Consider the following 20432-nt stretch of genomic DNA (forward strand, 5'->3'; position numbering starts at 1 on the left):
AAAAAAAATAAAAAAATAAAAAAATAAAAAATTGAGCTTCTTTCCATACTAGTGCCGCACTAATTCAATTATGTTAATTTATCCCTGTCTTTGTCTGTTTCTTCTGTTTATCGATGTGTGTGGACTTTACGTACGAAGGACTATATAGTTCATAACCAAATGCCCAACCCTATTTAAATATTAGGAAAATAAAACATATATATATATATATAGTATAGGAGGAATAATTATGAGAAATATTAATTGATGTTGTCCTCTGTTATTCCTTAATTTAGTTATTATTTGTAATTATAATATGCATTGACACAAAAGGACTACACTTATTGCTAATAGCCTTATACTATATTTTTGGTGTTGTACGTAGTGATCCTTGTTTGATTAAGTGGTCGCTTGAACCAATGGCGAATGCATGGACGGAGAGTGAGGAGAGGACATCATGCAATCCTCCAATCGCCGAAAGGATAAGCTGATCTTCAAATTCCTCCTGCACTGCTTCTTCTTCGCCGCCGCCCCCTTCCACTGAAGCACAAACTTCAGGATCCTCGTCAGCGCCACCCTCATGGTTTCATCGTCCATATTGGCAAAGCACACTCTAAACCAACCAGCTTCGTGGCAATGGAACGAACATCCAGGGGACACATTCAGCTTCATTTCATTAATAATCATCCTCCACAGCTCCAATTCTGCGGCAAAAGTTGGTTCTTTAAGGAGGTTTCTCAAATTCATCCACACAAACAGCCCGCCGTTGCTCTTCAGAGTTTCTATCCCCACTTGGGCTAGTCCTCGCGTGAAGCTCTCGTGCCTCTTCCTTAGCCTTTCCGAGCTTTGTTTAATGAAATCTTCCATGAATTCATCGTCTGATAGCATTGCAGCAATCAGGTGTTGTGTCTGCGTTGAAACTAACCCGAAACTGGACATTTTTCTGGCGCAGCTCACCACTGCGTCGTTGTAGGAGTAGATTACCCCGACTCTGAATCCTGGGAACCCCAAATCCTTGGAAAGACTATACACGATGTGTATAAGGTCAGGATTGCATTGGACTTCCTGGATTATCTCGGCAATGCTGATGAATTCCGGCTGGCTGAAGACCGTGGCGGCGTAGATTTCGTCGCATACTAGGTGAATGTCTTTGTCGGTGACAAAGCGCACGATGTCGTGTAAGGTGTCCCGGTCTAAAACGGTGCCGAGTGGATTTGAAGGATTGTTTATGAGCAAGCCTTTCAGTTTGATGTTCTCTTCTTGGGCCTTGTTATATGCAGATTCCAGTGCAGTTCTGGTGATTTTAAAGCCATTTGAGCTCTCACATACTACTGGGTAAAGCTGTACCCCTGTTCTCCATCTCAAATCTCTATCAAAACTGTAAAAACATTATTGCCCACTCTTAATTAGCTTCAATTCAAGAATTACAGCACAGAACAATTAATATTATTGAAATGAAAAGCTTATAAATTACCCAGGATAATATGGAGTTGGGACCAAAAATGCTTCGCCGGGATTCACCAAACAGAAGGCCAGTGCTTCATGAGCTCCGGTGGCACCTCCGCTCATAACGATCCTGTCGGGGTCGAATTTCACTGTGTCTCCCCTTACTTTCTCCATGAATCTTGCAACAGCCTGCAGTAAATTAATCATGTATATATTTTTTCAGAATTTTATTACTCAATTTATAATAAACAGATCCCAGCCAAAAATAGCATGAAATTTGATGATGATTCTTACACATCTAAATTCCGGCAATCCATGGTAGTCTTGATAAATAGCAATATCTTTAAACTCTTCTGCTCCTTGGGGCGTGCAAATGGAGGCTTTGGGGTTGTTCAACACCCACTTCTTAATCAAATCAAAGCAGAGCTGCAAATTAAAACACCAAATTGAAAAGAAAAAAAAAAAAAAAAAGAAGATAATTTAGCTTGATCGAGCTGGTGTTATCCATAAATTAAATATGCATTATTCCATTTCTTGAAAATTAAAGAATGAAATAATTACCTGGTTTTCTGCTAAGCCCATTTGGATAACACCCTGAGGATTATGTTTGGGATGGAAAGGGTCATTATCATAAGCCTTCCAACCATCAAAGTATGCAGAGTTTTCTCCGTGTCCATTGTTGGTAGCAATTTTGGACAAAACTTCTGTGTGTTTCATGGTCTTCAAATCCATATGATGATATGATGTGATGTTCAAAGAAGGATTCTGAAAAGAAAGAAAATGATGTGTTTTTCTCCTGCGTATGTAATTATATATGCTGAAATGACAATAAGTGTATGTTCAGGTTTTGGGTGAGATCGAGAGCGAGTATGTAGTAGAATGTTTTGTGTGTTACAAGGTTGTCTGTGTGGGATGGGTTTATATAGTAGTCCGTAGTAGTTGTTAGCAGAGAAGAAGTTTCTGTGAAATCCGTTTGTGGTGTGTAGTCTGTACAGCATTTAAAAGATACGGTAGATGCAATGGTAGACAGCTTTAATTTCTACGTAATACAAAATATGAATAGGTATGACTTATGAGCGGTGGTGTGGTAGGTGTATATGGTCTTCCATGGCATGGCCTGATGGCCACTTCTCGTCATCCCACTGACCAATTGAGCTGTTCATGCGAGCTCAATACGAATTACAGTACTTATATTTATTAGTTAATTTGATTAGTGAATTTGACTCGTTGATAATATTAGCTGATTGTATAGAGATGTTTGGTAAATTAGCTATTAGCTGATTATATACAAAAAAAAAAAAAAAAAAAAAAAAAACACTTTATCAAAAAGCTGTTTTGAGCAACTTTTTGAATTTTAGTGTTTTGGAGCAATAAATTGTTACAAAAAGTTATAACTTTATCAAACACTTGTTTAACAACTTTTTGAATTTTAGTGTTTTGGAGAATAAGTTGTTACAAAAAGCTATAACTTTATCAAACACTTGTTTAACAACTTTTTGAATTTTAGTGTTTTGGAGCAATAAATTCTTACAAAAAGCTATAACTATATCAAACACTTGTTTAACAACTTTTTGAATTTTAGTGTTTTGGAGCAATAAGTTGTTACAAAAAATTATAACTTTATCAAACACTGGTTTAACAAATAGTTAATTGCGGTCAAACAAGGTAAAATTGATTGATAGGTTAACTATTTTACCAAAAAATATATATTCTTATGGTTTCTTTTCTTTTCTTTTATTTTAATCTTATTATGTTAAAAAGAAAAAGAAAAAAGGCAAAAGCAGTTACAAAGGACGATGTGGAGGAAGCAAAGGAAACTTTATTTATTTATTTATTTTCTTTTTTTTTTTTTAATTTTAAAAACAACCCTATTATATTTTCGCTAGACTGTGACAGAAACTTGGGTATCTGCTCAAATAACATTTTTGTTAGAATAAACGTTTTAAATTTTTTATTCAAAAAAAAAAAAGTTTTAAATTTTTTATTGAGTTAATTTCCAAAATGGTCATCCGACTATGGTCTTTTTTCAAATTGGTCTCTTGACTTTTAATTTCTCTAAAGTGGTCCTCCGACTTTTAAATTTTAAGCCAATTCAAATGGTCATCTGTTAGCTTTGGCGTTAAAATGAACGGTAAAACTGGAAAATTAGGTTTTGCACTCCAATTTAATGTAATCTGTGATTCTTTTCAGCAGTCTGCGCAAATATTTCTTCAAATTAGGTTTTTGGTCTCTAAATCTACAATCAAAATGTGGAATAATAATCTAGAAGGCCAAAAAAATTTATCTTTAACTTCATCCACAAACTTTTCAAGGCAAATATTTCTGGCCTTCTAGTTGATTATCCCACATTTTAATTGCACATTTAGGAGACCAAAAACTTAATTTGAAGAAATATGTGCGCAGATTGCTAAAAAGAATTACAGATTGCTTTAAATTGGAGTGCAAATCTTAAACTTTCAATTCCAGTTTTACCCTTCATTTTAACACCAACTTAACGCCAAAACTAACAGATGACCATTTTAACTTAAAAGTCAAAAGTTAAGAGACCAGTTTGAGAAAAGATCATAGTCGAAGGATTATTTTTAAAATTAACCTTTTTTACTTTTTAGATTTCTAAATACATGTGATCAGAATTTTGACTATCGATAGTCAAATATTTGGGGAATGTCTTACCAATTAACCAACCAAAATTTTCGGTCACCCATACCAGTGAAGGATTTTTTGGATCTCAACTAAAGTGATTGAAAATATATATTTTTTTTTTACCAAAAATTTCAAGTTTTTGACACTTTTTCAATGATAAAAAATAGGGAGTACAACTTGGAGGGTGTGATTGAGTGAAAGGGACTCAACCATTCTTAATCAAAGGTCAAGGGTTCTATCATTGGCTTTGAAAATGGAGCAGCCTTAAATCTCCAGGCCAGCTGTCCCACCCAAAAGAGGTGTCTACAATTCAACGAGGAGATTAGTTATCGTGTTCGACGGTGAAAATTTTGGGTATACCCAAAAAAAAATAGTGAGTATAGTGTTGGTGTAAATTCAAGCACTATAACCCAACATCAATTATAATGAATGAAAAGGAAGTGATATCAATAGTATGTATTGTATTAAATTGATGAACATAATTGAGTTTGTTTGGTGGAGCTTATTTACGAGCTTATAGCATATTTTAACCTCCTAAAAAACTATAAGTTCTGTTTGTTAATTTTTTCAAAATAAGCTCCTAGTTTAAAATAAGAGCTTATTTTGAAACGCTACCTAAAATAGCGTTTCAAAATAAGCTAATAGGTTTCTAACTTTTTTTTTTCCATCTTTGTCCTTCTAAGCTTTCAGCTACCTTTTCAGCTAGTGATGGATTTAATTAACCCAGGGTAGCAGGAATTACTAATCCCGATAATAATAGGACTAGGATAATGCAATAATAAAGGCGATAAATGTGTGTCGCAGGGACAACTTTTGTATTGCTAATGTTTGTAAGAGAATTACAATGTGAATGTAATAATAAGACCCAGAAGTAGATGCCCTCCACAAGACAATGATCCCCCTTTTTATATTAGCTAACCTCCCAACCGCCCACCCTATTCTCGTGGGCGGTTAGATCGCGGTTTGACCGAGTCCACGCGAGGACCCGGGGCAGCCTTGTGCCCCTGGGTCGAGGTAGGCCCTAGCTGTGGCCGACGGGTCGAAGTAGACCCCTGCTGAGGTCGACCTTGGCCGGGCCGCGGGAGTCCCCTAGCCGAGGCCTTAGTCGGCCCGTGCCAGAGCCGCCCTGGGCCCCTTGCACCACGCTTTCCCGGGTCGACCTTGGCCGGGCCACGGGAGTCCCCTATCCAAGGCCTTAGTCGGCCCGTGCCGGGGTTGCCCTTGGCCCCTTGCACCACGCCTTCACGGGTCGGTTTGCCCCGAGCCCGTTCCTAATATATCCATCATTAGTACCCCACTCTCCGAGTCGCGAGTCGTCGTCAACGAAGGAAAGTAGCTCGAGTTGAAGGTCAACCCCAAGCCCACGGGAAGACGTCCGCCCCGCCTCCTTCCTCTTTGGCCGACTTTGGTGTGATTCCATCGCGATTGGGACTTCTTCTCTTCCGCAAGAACACTAACAAGTCCTGGACTCCTTGGCATCGTGTATGAGACTTTGATTTCTGAGTTCACTTTTGGGTGAGCTCATGAGGTAGCCCCTTGATGCGTCCTCCTCTTAGGCGAGCTCATGTGGTAGCCCCCTTGATGCGTCATTCTCTTGGGCAAGCTCATGAGGTAGCTGTCCTCCTCTTGGGCGAGCTCATGAGTAGCCGTCCTCTTCTTGGGCGAGCTCATGAGGTAGCCCTCTTGAGCATCCTCCTCTTGGGCGAGCTTATGAGGTAGCCCCCTTGATGCGTCCTTCTCTTGGGCGAGCTCAAGTGGTAGCCCCATTGATGCGTCCTCCTCTTGGGCGAGCTCATGAGGTAGCCGTCCTCCTCTTGGGCGAGTTCATGAGGTGGCCTCATTGATGCGTCCTCATCTTGGGCGAGCTCATGAGGTAGCCGTCCTCCTCTTGGGCGAGCTCAGGAGGTGGCCCCCTTGATGCGTCATCTTCTTGGGTGAGCTGATGAGGTAGCCCCCTTAATGCGTCCTCCTCTTGGGCGAGCTCATGAGGTAGCCGTCCTCGTCTTGGAGATTGCCCATGAGGTGGCATCCTTGATGCGTTCTCCTCTTGGGCGAGCTCATGAGGTAGCCTCCTTGTTATAGAGAGTCGGGTTTTGGGCCACCCTTAGCCGAGGCTACCCGGTCACCTCTAGCTGGGGCTACAGCTGCTAAGGTCGCCTTGTGAGGGCTAAGCTCTAGTCCCCCTACGCCCTCCTTGGCTGTGTTTGACTTCAGTTGATGAATAACCCCATTGCTCGGCCCAGCCCCAGAGTTTGGACTCTACTTAGAGGTTAAACCTTTTACCAAGGAGTAGTTTTTTTTTTCTTTTTTTTTTTTTGGTTTTGGTAGGTGTAGTTGCTTGGTTAAGGGTACACATTGGTCCAAGAACTCTTCTGTCGGGTGGTGAACGAGGTCAGGCCTCGTGCTCCCTTAGGGTTAGCCCGTCAGCCCCAAGTCACCGGACTTGGACCGTTAAGCTCTTCTGCCGGGGTTGGCACGCGAGGTCGGGCCTCGTGCCCCCTTAGGGTAAGCCCGTCGGCCCCAAGTCACCGGACTTGGGCCGTTAAGCTCTTCTGTCGGGGTTGGTACGCGAGGTTGGGCCTCGTGCCCCCTTAGGGCAAGCCCGTTGGCCCCAAGTCATCGGACTTGGGCCCTTAAGCTCTTCCGTCGGGGTTGGTACGCGAGGTCGAGTCTCGTGCCCCCTTAGGGTAGCCTGTCGGCCCCAAGTCGCCAGACATGGGCCGTTAGACTCTTTCGTCGGGTAGTCAACGAGGTCGGGCCTTGCACCCCCTTAGGGTAGCCGAAGAGGCTGGATGGGTACCTCCACCCCTCCGAAATAGTGAAAATGAGTCCATGGCGAAGTTTTACTGCATTTATTCAAGTTGAAGGGGGCGGACCACCTTACAAGATGTAAATATTGGAAGTATTTGAGCAAGTGCTCGGAGTCCCATACTCTATTTATCATCTCTCCTTTTGGCGTCTTGACGTGGTTGCCGTCCTAGGAGTAACGAGGTCGGACACGCTTTTCGTGGTAGGCCTTAGCTTGGCGTTGGTAATTCTCGGCGCGAAGGTCTTGTGGTTGTCCTCGTTGAGGCAGGGGTCGTATTCTTTTGCCCGATGGGAAGGTATGGCTACCTCGGAGGAGGTTCAGGCTTCAAAGTCGTAGGACGAGGAAAATGGGGTCTCCCCGGTAGCCCTCCTCGGGGTATAGGTCGCGTAGCAGGGTGCCGTTGTAGAACCTTCCGCAGAGTGTGTCCTCGAGGAGTAGGCAGTTTGGGCCCTCCTTTTCACGAGCTTGGCGTCCCCCTCGCCTAGGGAGAGGATGTCTGTCGAGCCATTAGGGATCTTGAGCCTACAAGGGGAGGACCGGGTAAGCCTCCGAACTGGATTTCCTGGGGTTCTTCACCTAGGCTATCTTGGAGATGTGCTTGGGGCTGAGGTCGAGGGGTTGGACTGAGTATGTCCCCTTGCGTCGAACTCCTCAATGTCTGATCTTGCCTCGTCGTGGTATAAGTAGCATAGCAGGGTGCCACTATAGGACCTCTCATAGAGTGCATCACAAGGGAGCGGGTAGGTTCTCTTTAACTGCTTGGCATCGGCCTGTCAAAGGGCAAGCAGCCCATAATAGGTTCTTTCACTAGATAGTAGTGAGCGGGGGCATCCCCCTATACTATCGTTAGGGAAAGCTAAGGTCTCGGTCGGTGCGCATGGCCGCGACTATGGGTTGAAAACTCCTCTTCCTGCTATGCGACGTTGGACTTCGCCGATTCTACTAGGGAAAACATATGCCGTTGTTAGAGCACCAATGATGGATTTAATTAACCTGGGGTAGCCCGAATTACTAAACCCGATAATAATATGACTAGGATAATGCGGTAATAAAGGCGATAAATGTGTGTCGTAGGGACAACTTTTGTATTGCAAATGTTTGTAAGAGAATTACAAGGTGAATGTAATAATAAGACCCAGAAGTAGATGCCCTCCACAAGACAATGATCCCCCTTTTTATATTAGCTAACATCCCAACCGTCCACCCTATTCTCGTGGGCGGTTTGACCGAGTCCACGCGAGGACCCGGGGCAGCCTTGTGCCCTTGGGTCGAGGTAGGCCCCAGCTGTGGCCGACGGGTCGAAGTAGACCCCTGCCGAGGTCGACCTTGGCCGGGCCGCGGGAGTCCCCTAGCTGAGGCCTTAGTCGGCCCGTGCCAAAGCCTCCATTGGCCCCTTGCACCACGCCTTCCCGGGTTGACCTTGGCCGGGCCGCGGGAGTCCCCTAGCCGAGGCCTTAGTCGGCCCGTGCCGGGGTCGCCCTTGGCCCCTTGCACCACGCCTTCCCAGGTCGGTTTGTCCCGAGCCCGTTCCTAATATATCCATCATCTAGGTTTGCCAAACATAGTCAATATCAACCTTTTTTTTTAGCCTTACAGTGTGTTATTTATATGTTACAAGTGTCTAGACGTTAATGAAGTTCTTTACTGATATAATTGGTCAGATCAAATCCACACGAAGTGCCAAACTGCCAAATTAATGTATTTTTCTAAATTCATGTTTTGGCATATACAATATCGGGTTAAGTCTAGTTCAATTCAAAGGTTTCGGTCCACATTAACATTCATATTAGGGATGGCAATTCTATCGGTGTTCAATGAGTTTCCCGTATTCCCGTCCCTACCGATTTTAAAATATCCGTACAAATTAGATAATGGGTGTGGGTATGGGGGAATTTTGTATACCCGCGCGAGTATGGGGGCGGGTGCGGGGGGATATCCCCGCCCCGCCCCCGCACCCGCACTTATATATATTGTCATTAGTATTCATTTATTATATAAGTTTATGTATATTTTATAATTAAAAATGCATAATGAATTAAACTTCTTAGTTTTTTGTTTATGAAATTTGAATAGGAATAACACAAATAACATATGAGTAAACACTTAATACAATTTATACTACCAACACAATTTTAGTTCCAATTAAGGACTAACTTCATTGGCTCTTATTAAATTTTAGAGTTAATGTTCAAACTTATAAAAAATTTCATGTGATAATTAGAATCGTAGTATAAATTTTTAATTAGATTTAAGTGCAATATTAATAAATAGAGTTGCGGGTTGGGTATTACCCGCACAATCCCGTGGAGACGGATATGAGGTAGGAATTTTATTATCCACGTAAGTACAGGTGCGGGTACAGAGAGTGGGTTGGGAATACTGGTGCGGGAGATATATCCCCCGCACCCACCCGCCTCATTGTCATTCCTAATCCATATCTACAGTAACTACTACAGTGATTTAATTTGCTAATGAATTGGGTATCACTGGGCAGTGAGCAGTGTTGCAAAAATCGCGCCTAGGTGCTCTAGGCGTCCTAGGCGGTCCCCAAGCGCCTAGAGGGTGCCTAGCGATTTTTTCAACATTGGTAGTGAGCCTCGCAAACCATAAGAGAATCTTCTCCAAATTGAATTACTAATTCTTGTGTTTTTTTAATTTTACATTTTTACTAATTCCTGTGTTTTTTTTTTTTTTTTAGTTTTACATTTTTACTATATCTATCAAGACTATGTGGTCTAATGGTACCCGGGTTGGACTTTCATTTGGAAGGTTACGAGTTTGAGCCTTAGTGGAGGCGTTATTGGTTCTTGTGTTTCAGTAGGTTGAGAAAGTATATGAACAACATACTCCCTATGTAATAGGGCCAGTAACATTCAAAAAAAAAAAAAAACATTTTTACTATATCTTTGGCCTTGTTTGGTAACATGTTATCCTATTAGTCAATTTTGGCTTATTTAACCATTATTAATTGTTTAACTTGATTAAAAAATCAATATAAGTGTTTGGTTAATTAGTTTTTTGTAACTTCAAAATGCTAAAATTCAAAAAACTACTCAAAACAACTTTTTCAATTAGCTTTTTGAGAAAAAAAATAAAAAATTATATCAAACAGCTATCAGTTAACAACTAATTTACCAAACATCTTTCTACAATCAACTAATGTTTTTTTTTTTTTGGTGAGTAAAGAGGAGCTTCAGAAGCCCCAGAATTATGAGAGCCTTCTAGTTGTCACACTATTGGCATCCCGAGAAAGAAGATTGCTCAAGTCACTAGGCGGACAATCAACTAATGTTATCAACAAGTTATAAATTCTAATTAGCTCAATCAGGTAACAACTAACAACCATTTACTGAACATGGCCTTCGTGGTTTTATATTTTATTTACCCTGAGTATCAATATCTGTTATACCAAAGCGTGATATAGTACTCATAAAATCTATGAACTGATTAATCTAAAAATCTGGTTTGCGTTCGTTAATCCTAAAGAAAACTTAAAATTTTACGTCCCAAACATCTTACGGTGCCCATGTGCTGACACGAATACGAGTATACGAGTATACGAGTACGAGGAGGCCGGACTGTAACCTAGCTGCAATAATTTTGGACGGAGAAGAATATTTATATATTTCATATAACATATATAGGAATGGGATGATTTTCAAAAAAAAATATATAGGAATGGGATGAGTACAAGCAGAGAGATATTTAGAAAGTGAGATTAATTGGAGGACAACTAAAAATGGCGAACCCTAGCTAGTGTTGTGAAACTCGTTGTGCCACGCTTGTTGTGTCTGCTCTAACTGAGAAGTTGGCTTTAAGGTGATATATGGGGGATGAACCTCAGAATAGGATCAGAAGAAGAAAACATGAAGAATGCATGCATATATAATCAACACGTTAGCCAACTACCAAATCTTCATTTAATGTGTTTATCACTCGGTTACTCCTAACTTTTGGTACAATTTTAAAGATTCTAGGATTTGGCATTTCCGTCCGATGATTTGTGTTACTTATTATAAATTAGGCCTGTTAGTTCAATTCGATCAATTATTTCCAATCGTTATACACTGAATCACAGTCCACACAGTTATATGAATCATTGCGATACATCACAAATCACAAATATGTATATTATCAAATGAACGTGTAGTAAAATTTAAATGATATTTTAGTGTTGTTATAATGAACTTATTATGTGTATAAAATAGAATTGAACATACTGTACAGTTCATATATATATATATATATATATATATATATATATATATATATATATATATATATATATATAGGTAGAGGATCAAATGAGGTCATGTTTCTAGATGAGGTTTGTGGTCAAATATTGACCCTTGATTTTAGTTAGATCTATGGCTATTGTTTGTTGGTTTATTTTTAGGAGGATTCTTTTTAATTATTGCCGCCATTTTAGTTGGGGTCTTTTTAGTCTTTGTATTTTTTTCCTTTTAGTTGTTTATTTTATTTTTGGTGATTGCATGTTTGTAGTTGGCTTAATTATGGTAATTAAGATTTCTTTTGATTCCCTGAGTTATTTACCATGTCTTTTTTATATTGTCTTTCTAGTTCACTGGTTTTAGTTGTGTTGCTTTGTGGTTTGTCAAACACTATTGTCAAACACTTTTACTTTTCTCGGTCCTTTGATTTTTAAATTAAAATTGCATTTACATAATTACTTAGGGGGCACACTTTCGTCTATCTAATTCGTTTGCAGTTGCTCTGTTTCTTAATTCTTAGTTGCACAAGTTTTAAACGGGTTAATACCCATTTTGCCAATATTAGATCACTACCAAATCCACGTAAAATTGCATTACTATAAACTTCATCGTTGCACACACCAGTGTTGGGGGGTTTCTATTGTTTGCACATTCTTTCACGTCATCGTTGCACGGATCCTAAATAATGAATATCCATTACTCGTTAGTAAACTGTTACAGATTCGCAAATTTGATTTTCTATTAACCCTCAATCAGTAGCCAGTAGCATGTTTCTGAACCTATTATTGCCAATGTCAGTCAATAACTTTAATGCTACAACTTTATGTATTCTAATAAATTAATGCACATTAAAGACTCTTCTAAAAAAATACCATGTTGCACAATCATCTTCTGGGAAAATTATAATGGTTGCACATTCGACAACTTCACTATTTTTTTCCAGTAAAACCATGATTAAACATTTGACGAAACGATAACACAAGATAGTTACTAGCAAATTTAAATGGTCTAGTTGCATGGTACTCTATGTTCTCCATGCCTCTTTAAGTCATAAAAAACTAATGTCAAAAGTCGTATAAAAAAGAGTAAGTCACTTGTGTTGCACCCACGTTAGCAATGAAATCCCTTTAAGTTGTTGCGGTAACTAGAGAGGCTACATCTGTTGCATGAATTCTCCATCCTCAAATATTGGTGAGCTTGCGAGGTTTTTACCGTGATGCTCGTTGCACTTGAGTAGGATGTCCTTCATGTACTTCATTCTCAGTGCCTCTGTTATGGATTTGTCTCCTTTCCTTAGGCCACACTCCCACCTGGTTGCTTTCTCTCCTATGAATGTCTCCATGTGCCTCATTGCGTACACTCCACTATCCATATTTTCGTTTGCATCCCTCCATTGCATTTGCATTCTTTTTGGCTCCATTTTTAGTATTTCAGGTCCCATCTTATGGTCTTTCGTATCATCTAGGAAACAACCCATCATGTCTTTCTGTTGACATAAAATTTCAGTAGTTAGTAACTGAGCTTTGGTCACCATCTTTCATTATGAAAAACAGTAGGTACGCTCTAATTTTTTGTCACGGTCCATACCATGCGCTGTAATGCACATTAAATGGTGTCCTAAATGCAAAATATTTATTCATCCAAATGCGCAGTTTATTACTATGTGTGACCACTAATTTTATCACACATCTTCACAGTATATTCACAAATTTATACACACCAACCATTACTCTTTCATCAAACAGTTCTGCACTTTATTATATCACAGCAATGCACATTTTGTTTATCTTTATTTTATTATCAGACTCATCTAATTATACAAACATAAAATGCGGGATGCTTACCAAAGCAATTTTACTTAACCGTGCACAGTCAACTGTGTAATATGTGCACCCAGAAACAATTTAAACAATGGACTTGTCCTTCAGTTTTGTAAACTGTGGATTTTGTCCTTCAGAAGAATATAAAGTTCTCTGTAAACCTAACCTTATTTGCACATTAGATAGTTATTCAGTTGCACATTCAACTTCGATTACATGTTGATCAGTACAGTTTTGTGCAATAGCATGCTGTTTACAGTTTTTACTTTCACATTATTGACATTATTAATAATCTTCTAAATCTTTACTTGCATTGCATCCTCTTCTTAATATTCTTCGTTTGCTTCCATATCTTCTTCATCCGCAGCCTCGCCTCCATGCATCCTAGTGTCATCAAGTATGCAACACGGTTTTACTTTTTATCTAGTACTTCATTGTGCACAGTCACTAATATAAATTGTGCAACCAGTATCTTGTTTTTTTTTTTTCCTCATAAAATCCAGCAATACTCACCTCATTCATATCCTCCTGCATGTCCAAGGGTTGTTCAATGTTCCCTAAACCAAATTCTCCTTTTTTTATTTCTGCAAATTCACGCTCGTTTAACAACTTCGTTGTCCAACCTTTGAAAGACGGCCTTTGGCGCTCCACATAACGAATGAGGTTCACAACCATATCTACATATAGCATCTGCAATACCATATTTGTTTTTTGCACAGTCAAATAGAGTACGAATGTAATGTGGGTTGTTTTCACAAACGATCAAAAGTACATAACTATGAAATCACTTGAACTTAGGAGCTTACCGTTATAAACAATAGTGATCCAGCAAATACCTTCTTCTTTGGACTTTAACCAAACTTTTTTCTTTATCCAACTGCTAGGTCTGTGGTCCCCCATTATTTTTTGCCCAAATCTGTGCAACCATCAATTTATGCATTTTTATTACTTTTTTACCAGTTCTGCATATTCTAGTATCCTGTTCGTCAGCAGCACACCCAATCTGTTCCTGCAATGAACCCCATATTTCCCACCATCAATTTGTAATAATGCACACAAAAACAAACAAGCCAAGTGGTGTTTTTGTGCATGAACCCCAATTCAAGCAGCGTTGCTCATACGGCCGGCGACACTCCACACCCATGGTCGGCCAATTTTTATTATCCACAAAAAAAAAAAAAAAAAAAAAAAAAAACACAACCAAAACCCACAGTACCAGAACCCCCCTCACCCTGTGGTGGCCACCGTCAGTTTGCCGTCCTCCCCAACCAATGACACTTCAACAGAGTCCGATCAACTTGCGGCCATTATCAGCAAGTTTCCATCATTAAAAATTATTAAAAAAAACAATCAAACTTACCCAATATCTACTCTAACGCACTGTGTTCAAGCAGCCAATTTCGCACACATGCAATATAATTTTGCACACAGCCAATTTCTTACGAAGTCTACTTGTTTCCTCAATCGATGCATATCGGTGACTTCGTCTTGGGGTTCCGTCCGCTATAGCTTCGTGCTTGCTCGCCGGTGTCTTCTTCTTATGTCATCGGACGGGTCTTCTTCGCTTGCTCCCCTCGTGCTTGCTCTTCCCACTATGTTTATCGTGCAATGCGGACACATTGACTAGACACCCCCCGTTTAAACCCTACACGGTACAGACCCGGTGACTTCGGCCTTTCCTTTCCCATCGTGCACAAACATTTACCTAATTACCCTTTTTCCCCCATAATTAATTATTCCTTCAGTTACTTGTCTTATTTAGTGACCTTTTAATTTCTCACATTGTACACTTTACAGCCGTTAGATGGTGTGATCTTATGGTTGCAAATTGTTCACAGACCTCACCTAACACAATAGCCTCACTTGAACCTCACCCTATATATATATATATATATATATATATATATATATATATATATATATATATATATATATATATATATATTGTCAAATAAATTTGTGGTAAAATTAAAATTATAATACTTTATTAGTATTGCTACAATGGACCTATTGTATGTATAAAATAAAATTGAATAGCGAAGCTCAAACAAATATGTATATTGTCCGATTGGAAGTTAAGTATTTGAATTATATTTTATATGTACAATAAAACAATGTAAGTACTAAAGTACATAAGAAGAGATCTAAATAAAATGTAATTCTTGTAACAAATGTACGGTTGGAATATTATTTTATTTATGTCTCTACTCTCTAATCTCTATGGTGTGGCCTTTAATTAAGACACTACTATTTTTTATATTCATTTTATTTAGACTTGGATAACAAAATATTTTTATATATATTCTTTTATCCCATACAAAAAATCTATTGTGAAGCTAATATTGAATTATATCAATTAGTTTGTTCCTAAACTTGAAATTTCTGTACCAATGACCTTATAGTCTACTGACACGAAGTGCCTCTCCCGAATGAGAGGTGGTATTGACTTTGTGTGCTTCAATAAGTTGAGAAAGTAGTAATGAACAGATATTACTTTGTAACAGAGTTAGTAGTACTCAAAAAATAAATTAAAACTTGGAAATTTTGTTGATATATATGTGATTATTAGTAATAAGTTTATTATTCCATATTTTATATATCAATCAAGAGCTTATTTGACTCTTATCCCTTATTTATTTAATAGATGATAAAACAAAATATAAACTTGAAATTAAAAAAAATACAAATATTTTTATACACTGACTTTATTTCATAATTCATATTCAAACTTCATAAATATTTATATTATATTTTCATATGATAAAATTAAAAATTCATATGCCGCCCATGAACGCGGAGTAATAATAATGCCGGCCAGCAGCCGCCGCCCCTGTACCGGAACAGGGAGAGGTGTCGTAAGGTTGGGAGTGCATCAAACCAAACACACCAAAATTGTATCTTTGTATTTCTATTTCTATTTTTATATTTTTATTTTTATTTTTAATTTATAACTTCTTTTTTTTTTTTTTAAACCAACCGAACTAACTTTCATTATTAGAAAACAAAGTGTTTACAATAAAAGAAGGAGGAACATCGAACCAAGCAACACGATCATACAAAAAACTAGTCTCCCTAACAAGAAAATTAACGACGACCTGATTCGCTGAACGTTTAACAAATTAAAATAGAGATGCAAATCATCTCCAGAAGCTGCAATAACTTTAATATCATCAATAATCAACAATAAGATTAAAGTAGGACTCTCCCGCACCCCATGCAAAGCATCGAACACTTCCTTTGCATCTATCTCAACGTCCACCCCCTTTGTGTCCACCTCTTTCAACTAACTCAGCGCCTCTCGAATCCCCAACACCTCCGCCGATCGAGCCTCATCCGCCATAGCTCCCGGAATCGCCATAGCTACAAGGAAAACCTCATCGGAATCCCGCAAAACCCATTAATAATCCATTTATGGAGTACAATTTTAGTGAGAATTTTTCACTGAGAAGTTTTGTTCTTGTTCATGATTTAAATGAGTGGGACGGTAAAAAATATATACGGCGTAACTTTTACTTTTACATAAAAATTTTGTTTTGTTATATTTTATAAAGAGTTAATTTCATTTTTGGTACTAGATTTATAGATTCTTTTTTATAAGAACATTCACTTTTGGTACTATTATTGTGACATAATCAATTTTTATCCTTTATTAACAAAACAGAAATACAATGGCATTCCGGTCATCAATTATGAATTTTTTCAAAAAAATAAACATAATGGCTCAACCTGTTTTGTATAAAAAAGATTGAATGTCTTTATATTTAATGACATTTCAACGATTTTGTTGATGGATTAAAAATGGTCATGCCACAATATTACCAGGACCAAATGAGGATGTTCTAATAAAAAATTATTAAAAGTGAACTGTCAGCTATCAATTTAGGACCAAAAATAGAATTAACTCTTTTATTAACTATTTAGTTATATTGATTGAATATGGTTTTTTAAAATAATTATATATGGAAGAACTATTACGAGAAAAAAATATAATAAGAAACCAAATGATGGCAGGGAAGCAAATTATTGCGCAAATTAGATGACGATACATTATGATAATATAGAGTTGCGGTTGTATGTCTTCATTCAACGTATTACTCTCTATTGGTATTCGTCCTTTAATTTGTTCATGGTCGATGTAGTTGTAATTTTCGGACCCCATTTTTTGTTATAACTTCCCCAAAAGACTATTGAATCCTCAACCCCACTCATTTTTTGTTATAACTTGGTCTTATAATTGGCTTGGTGTTCACTTGTATTCAAAAAATTACAATAATTCAAAACCAACCATTAATTCTACCATTTAAAACCATCCACACCTTTTTTTTAAACGTACATAAATTTAACGTTCCTTGAAAATGAGATGATTAATTAAAACATTGTTTTTGACAAAACAATCCCTTATAGATTTAGGTTTAAATCTAAGAGTTCTAATTAAACCAAAAAAATATTTGTGTTATCTCATCTATGCTCAATAAATACTGAAGCATAAATATATATATATATATATATATATATATATATATATATATATATATTCCATCTAGAAATGGATGACAAGTAGTAGAGTATGATTATCATACCAAAATACTACAAGCTTTATTTTTATTGACACCCTACCTTATTCGTTTGTGTAAATAGCCTATAATTTCTCTCGTTACTTATATAAATAAATAAATAAATAACATAGGGAAAATGACACTTTTTACCCCTAAGTTATATACTTATAGCACTTTTGCCCCCTCAATTATTTAGGTAAGCACATTAGCCCCCTCAATTATTCTAAAAGTGGTGCTTTTTCCCCCCTGATATATTAAATTGACATTTATACCCTTAAAGTAAACATTTTATTTATTTTACTACTTCAACAAATTATTGCGTATACGTAGGGATGACCACGGTTCGATTTGAATTGAACCGGATACTAAAGCAATCGAATTAATAGTTTACGGTTATAATTCAGATCTAGAACCCAATATTTAAATGTCAATTTATTAAAATTATGTATCAAAAAAATTGAATCTTGAATCGTGAACCGGCGGTTCCGGATCTGATTCGCGGTTTTGAACCGTCTTTATTTTAAAATTTTATTTTTTATTTTAAAATAGTCTAAATTCAACGATAAATGTATTTTATTTTTTCAGTTCGGAACATGAACCGTCCGTTCCGGTTCACGATTTTAATAAACTCTAAATATCAAATTTCGATTCTAAATTGTAATTGGAATATTTCGGTTTGATTGCTATAGTGTTTGTTTAGTTTGAACCAAATTATGGTCATAATTTGTTGGAGAAAAAAAATAAATTAAATATTTAGTTTAAGGGTAAATATGTCCATTTAACATTTCAGGGGGAAAAACAACCACTTCAATAACTTAGGGGGAAAAAATACTATAGATATATAACTCAGGGAGAAAAAGTGCCATTTTCCCAATAACATAAGTATTCTACTATAACGTCGCACTCTTGCCTAACTAATGTCTCCCTGTCCATTAATATTAATTTAAGGAATTATTAATCCGATCCAGTGAATGAGCTGGCGGCATTAATGCTTTTCTCCTGCTCATACATGAAACACACACTCCATCTTATCCATCCTCACTCTCTATCAAGGAATTAGTTGACATTTTGAAATGCTACCCTACTTCACACGCACGCAGAATATAATAATATTATTTGCACAAAAAAAAAGAATATAATAATATTATATTTTACCAATATATTATATCCGAATGACAATAAGAATATATATAATGAGAAGATAGAGGATATATAATATAATGGGAATTGAAGAATATGACTATAATATTTTCATATGAGTTAATTTCAATAATGGTACATTCACTATTGATTTTTATTATTTTTTATCATTGATTTTAATTTGACCATAAGTAGTTTTTTTATTATTGATTTTCTTTCAGATTTGATTATTCAATTAAATTTTTATTTAGTAAGAGTTAAATTGGGTTAATAAATTTCATACACTAGATTCATCATTAGTGAGAATATATGTGAAGATCAATTTGATGCACAAGCCTATTTTGATCAAGCTAATGGTAAATCTATGCTCCGAATTTGAGGCGGTTATATCTTTTGTTTAACACCCTTAAATATGCAAATATGGAGAGACGATCATGTTAGCTAACTATACATTCGTACCCTTAAATTTAATGCATAATAAATGAATATTTAATTAGATGATCAAATTTGAAACAGTATAAAATCAATCTCAATGATCAATTATGATCAAATTGAAATTCAATAATAAAAATTGGTAAATATCAATTGTCAATGATCATTCCTGGATTTAGCTCTTTTCATGTATATATATATATATATATATATATATATATATATATATATATATATATATATATATTCTTCAAGAGAGTAACAAATGATGTGCAGATTATTTGATCATTTTTTTTGGTTTTATTTGATCAATTTTAATTAGTCTGATTCTTATAAAAATGTCATGCTTGAACATTTGCTGAATAATATTCATAAAGTGCTATTTCTTGATGTTTTGGGTTGACATTTGGAGGGTGATAATTATATTAATTATTATTGTTTATAAATATTTATCAATAGTCTCATTATATTTCTACTTTGGGTAATTTCGTTTTTAAAAGTATTTTGTTGTGGGACAACGGATTAATATCTAATGGAAAGATGAGTATTAAAGTATTTTGAAAGTATTTTGATTTCTTGCCCCCACTCAAGATGAGTTTTTTTGTAAGTTTTGTTTCATATATTTTTTAATAATCAATTTATTATTTATTATGACACTACTAGAAATTATGAAATTTTCGACCACATGAAATTGATCTTAAATCAAGTTAAAAGTCTTGTTCTGACCACTTTTGGTATCCGGAAAAATCTTTGTTGCTATTTCCGACCACTTTTTACTTTCAACTTTATTTAAGATCATTTTCAGGTGGTCGGAAATTACATAATTTCTAGTAGTGTGATAACAATGTTATTGTATGATTTTAAATTGTTAATTTATTTTTATAAACTATAATCATTTATTTATGAAGGCACTAATAAGTTATTGATTATTTTAATTTACATTTAGGAAAATATCTAGACTTTTCTTTTATGATTATTATTATGTACTTAAAATTGTTAAAAATTTGTGAATATTATTTTTAAGTTATTTTGACTTTAATATTTTGTTTCTTTATATAATTTAAATTTTAAGTATGAAAATATTTGTTAACTTCATCATGTGACTTTTTTATTTATTTATTTATTGACATGCTCAAAACCTATAAAATGATAAGATCCGGCATTTTCATCTTGGTTTACATATTTATTGTTCAAATCAATCGTATATATATCTAACATTACTTAAAATATCCCGTTTAATTAAAAGATGACTCCAAAAGTCTAAAACCATCTGTCATATCTTAAACTTTTTGCATCCCACATATGATAACCAAAAAAAACACTACCTTTTGACTGTAGCCTTAAATGATCACAGGGAAGCAAACATTGGATGCTC

At 36.5% G+C, this 20432-nt stretch overlaps 1 protein-coding gene across 1 annotated transcript; it reads right to left on the minus strand.

Moving 5' to 3' along the window:
- Window positions 1-259: 259 nt before the first annotated feature.
- LOC109148245 (1-aminocyclopropane-1-carboxylate synthase-like) lies at window positions 260-2320 on the minus strand. Its single transcript, XM_019296119.1, has 4 exons — window positions 1987-2320; window positions 1720-1851; window positions 1454-1614; window positions 260-1357 (listed from the first exon to the last, which is right to left on the minus strand). Exons 1-4 carry the CDS (start codon window positions 2155-2157, stop codon window positions 379-381), a joined length of 1443 nt encoding a protein of 480 aa, XP_019151664.1. The 5' UTR covers window positions 2158-2320; the 3' UTR covers window positions 260-378.
- Window positions 2321-20432: the final 18112 nt, after the last annotated feature.

The sequence above is a fragment of the Ipomoea nil genome, unplaced genomic scaffold (genome assembly GCF_001879475.1).
Source record: "Ipomoea nil cultivar Tokyo-kokei standard unplaced genomic scaffold, Asagao_1.1 scaffold2036, whole genome shotgun sequence".
NCBI classification, from domain to species: Eukaryota; Viridiplantae; Streptophyta; class Magnoliopsida; order Solanales; family Convolvulaceae; genus Ipomoea; species Ipomoea nil.

What these genes read in the sequence shown, in the direction of transcription:
- LOC109148245 (XM_019296119.1), bottom strand. Translation starts at nt 2,157, where the DNA reads ATGGATTTGAAGACCATGAAACACACAGAAGTTTTGTCCAAAATTGCT. An exon ending in GATTGCCGGAATTTAGATGT is followed by an intron (nt 1,615 to 1,719) that starts GTAAGAATCATC and finishes AATTTACTGCAG; the next exon opens with GCTGTTGCAAGATTCATGGA. An exon ending in CCAACTCCATATTATCCTGG is followed by an intron (nt 1,358 to 1,453) that starts GTAATTTATAAG and finishes ATGTTTTTACAG; the next exon opens with TTTTGATAGAGATTTGAGAT.